This window comes from Salvelinus namaycush, unplaced genomic scaffold, assembly GCF_016432855.1.
Source record: "Salvelinus namaycush isolate Seneca unplaced genomic scaffold, SaNama_1.0 Scaffold3065, whole genome shotgun sequence".
Classification (NCBI taxonomy): domain Eukaryota; kingdom Metazoa; phylum Chordata; class Actinopteri; order Salmoniformes; family Salmonidae; genus Salvelinus; species Salvelinus namaycush.
This window is the reverse complement of record NW_024059970.1, coordinates 20,047-23,467: the sequence shown is the minus strand read 5'-3', so window position 1 is coordinate 23,467 and position 3,421 is coordinate 20,047. Positions and strand designations below refer to the sequence as shown.

General features: G+C 45.8%; 1 protein-coding gene across 1 annotated transcript; it reads right to left on the bottom strand.

Annotated features, from left to right (window-relative positions):
- Positions 1 to 792: 792 nt before the first annotated feature.
- LOC120039900 (gamma-tubulin complex component 5-like) lies at positions 793 to 2,868 on the bottom strand (the record flags this gene model as incomplete). Its single annotated transcript, XM_038985226.1, has 5 exons — positions 2,301 to 2,868; positions 2,141 to 2,194; positions 1,944 to 2,052; positions 963 to 1,059; positions 793 to 869 (listed from the first exon to the last, which is right to left on the bottom strand). Coding segments are annotated over exons 1-5 (477 nt in total), but the record flags the coding sequence as incomplete, so codon positions are not given.
- Positions 2,869 to 3,421: the final 553 nt, after the last annotated feature.

Here is a 3,421-nt window from a genome sequence, read left to right as displayed (position 1 = left end):
TACTAATCACTCAGTAGTAGTAAAGAGAGACTCCTGTTAGAGACAGTTAACATCAAAACAAGGCCAGGAAGAGGAAGGACTACACCACAGCAAATCAGCCATCCCATTTGAACTGAATCAGACAGAGGGCTTGGAGAGAAACGGCTTGGAGAGAGACGGCTTGGAGAGAGAGGGAGAGAAACGGCTTGGAGAGAGAGGGCTTGGAGAGAGAGAGGGCTTGGAGAGAGACGGCTTGGAGAGAGAGGGGGCTTGGAGAGAGAGGGAGAGAAACGGCTTGGAGAGAGAGGGCTTGGAGACAGAGGGAGAGAAACGGCTTGGAGAGAGAGGGGGCTTGGAGAGAGAGGGGGCTTGGAGAGAGAGGGGGCTTGGAGAGAGAGAGGGCTTGGAGAGAGAGGGAGAGAAACGGCTTGGAGAGAGAGGGCTTGGAGAGAGAGGGAGAGAGAGGGCTTGGAGAGAGACGGCTTGGAGAGAGAGGGAGAGAAACGGCTTGGAGAGAGAGGGCTTGGAGAGAGAGGGAGAGAAACGGCTTGGAGAGAGAGGGCTTGGAGAGAGAGGGAGAGAGAGGGCTTGGAGAGAGAGGGGGCTTGGAGAGAGAGGGCTTGGAGAGAGACGGCTTGGAGAGAGAGGGAGAGAGAGGGCTTCGAGAGAGAGGGCTCTGGTCAATAGGGTGGCATTTGGACGGCACCACGGCTTCAAAACAGTACAGTAGATTCTGGTAATGATATAATGAAGGGGTAAACGTCACGGAACATGTTTGAAATGGAAAATAAACAGAAGAAGGGTTTTACTCACTGGGGTGTCTGGATATGGGCCTGTGTCTAGCTCTCCTTCCTGTAAATATCCACACCAGTCAAAGTCGTCTTCTTTCTCTACACAGACACAGGGGGGGATCATGTAGTCCAGACTGAGAACACATCAGGCGTAAGAGAACCATCAGAGGAATGAATGGGTTATGTACTCACTCGTCTCCTTCAGTCTGGGTGTCTCGCTGTAGTTGGAGTTAAGGGGAGAGTCTGAGAGGTGTAGGAGAAGGTCCAGGAGACTGTGATGAACGTCAGTCTGTAACAAAAACATAGAAGGGACACAAGGTAGGGGTCATTCACTGCACTGCAAACTAAGCAGGTTCATTTTATGATACAGGCTGTGTGCATTATGTTGATTATATGCGAGCCTGCCAGATGAGCTAAATGCCTTTTATGCTCGCTTTGAGGCAAGCAACACTGAAGTATGCATGAGAGCACTAGCTGTTCCGGACGACTGTGTGATCACGCTCTCCGTAGCCGATGTGAGCAAGACCTTTAAACAGGTCAACATTCACAAAGCTGCGGGGCCAGACGGATTACCAGGACGTGTACTCAAAGTGTGCGCGGACCAACCGCTGTCTTCACTGACATTATTACACCACAAACAAACTATCATGTTCCAAACACACAAAGACAGTCGTGAAGAGGGCACGACAACACCTTTTCCCCCTCAAGAGGCTGAAAAGATTTGGCCTCCTCAGATCCTCAAAAAGTTCTACAGCTGCACCATCGAGAGCATCCTGACCGGTTGCATCACCGCCTGGTATGGCAACTGCTCAGCATCCGACCGTAAGGCGCTACAGAGGGTAGTGCGAACGGGCCAGTACATCACTGGGGCCAAGCTTCCTGACACCCAGGACCTCTATACCAGGCGGTGTCAGAGGAAGGCCCCAAAAATTGTCACAGACTGTTCTCTCTACTACTGCACGGCAAGTGGTACAGGAGCGCCAAGTCTAGGACCAAAATGCTCCTTAACAGCTTCTACCCCCGTGCCATACGACTGCTGAACAACTAAACTTATCAAATGACCACCCGGACTATTTACATTGACCTTTCAGTTACTGGCGTAACGTTCTGCTTCCTGACCCCCCACTTGTAATTATACAGTCTGTTGGAAGTATGTTTCTTGTCCAACCATACCTTAGTTCCATCTGTGTTCGGTAGAGGTGAGTTGAGGAACTCCTCTGTCAGTCTGACCCAGCTCTCTGCTTTACTCAGGTCTGAATGTACCATCAGTTTCTCATAGATCCTGAAACAGTGGTATTTCATCATGCTCATAATGAACAGGTAACGTTAATTCTACATACACAAATCATATAACCTGTTTGCCAACTCACCCATTCACACTGCGTTGAACTTTATGACTATTGGCATCTAGGAAACGGTGAAACCTGCCAAACACAGAGACAAACCCACGATGACCATCATAACGGTCAGTCTTTGACTTCATCGCCTTTTCAAAGCTGTGTAATCATAATTCAAATGTGGCATCCTTACCTGAAATTGGACCAGGTAAATTTCAGTGCCAGTTGAAAGTTCTGCTCTTCTTCATCTTGAATGCCACTGATCTGTTTGACCAGGTTCTTCACCTCTTCCTCTGTCTCCTTTTCGAATTTGGTCCAGTGCGCCTGTGACATTGTTGTGGCTAATTTGGCTAGCGTTAGCTAGTTAGCAAGCTAAAAACATTCACTGTGCTGTACATTCACCAACGACGAAACTGCATGTATTGATAGCTGGATACTTGATGCTGTATCGTCGGATAGTGCTAGCTAAATCTTTTCAATTAGCTAGCCAGCTTACTAGCTGGCCGTAACGTTGAAATGTATTCGGTGGAAACAGTGGTAGCGAGCTAGCTACGCGTTAGCAACGAGACAAGACCTCCAGCAAGGGATATCTAAAGACACGTCTCTTGAAGTTATGATACTAAACTAGAGAAATGAAATCGTTGCATTCATTATTTATGCATCAGAACACGTTGCAATGAATTCATTTGTTTCATCTCTCCGCCGTTAATGTTTATTTTGAGAGCTGAGTTAGCTATCTTCATGCAACAACTTCTCGACTACTAGCAACACTAACGATGACGTCACTGTCCTATGGTAATGAGAAAACCTTCATAATAAAAGCCCGCATTTCAAAACATTTTTTTTTTTTTTACTTTATTTAACTAGGCAAGTCAACAAATTCTTATTTACAATGACGGCCTACCAGAATGCAAAAAGGACTTGTGCGGGGATGGGGGCTGGGATTTTTTTTTTTATTGTATTAAAAATATAGGAGAAAACACACATGACAAGAGAGACACCACAACACCACATAAACAGAGACCTAAGACGACAACATAACATCATTGCCAACAAAGGGTATATAACAAAGTATTGAGATAAACTTTTGTTATTGACCAATTACTTATTTTCCACCATAATTTGCAAATAAATTCATAAAAAATCCTACAATGTGATTTTCTGGATTTTTGTTTCTCATTTTGTCTGTCATAGTTGAAGTGTACCTATGATGAAAATTACAGGCCTCTCTCATCTTTTTAAGTGGGAGAACTTGCACAATTGGTGGCTGACTAAATACTTTTTTGCCCCACTGTATGGGATGAGAAATGTAAG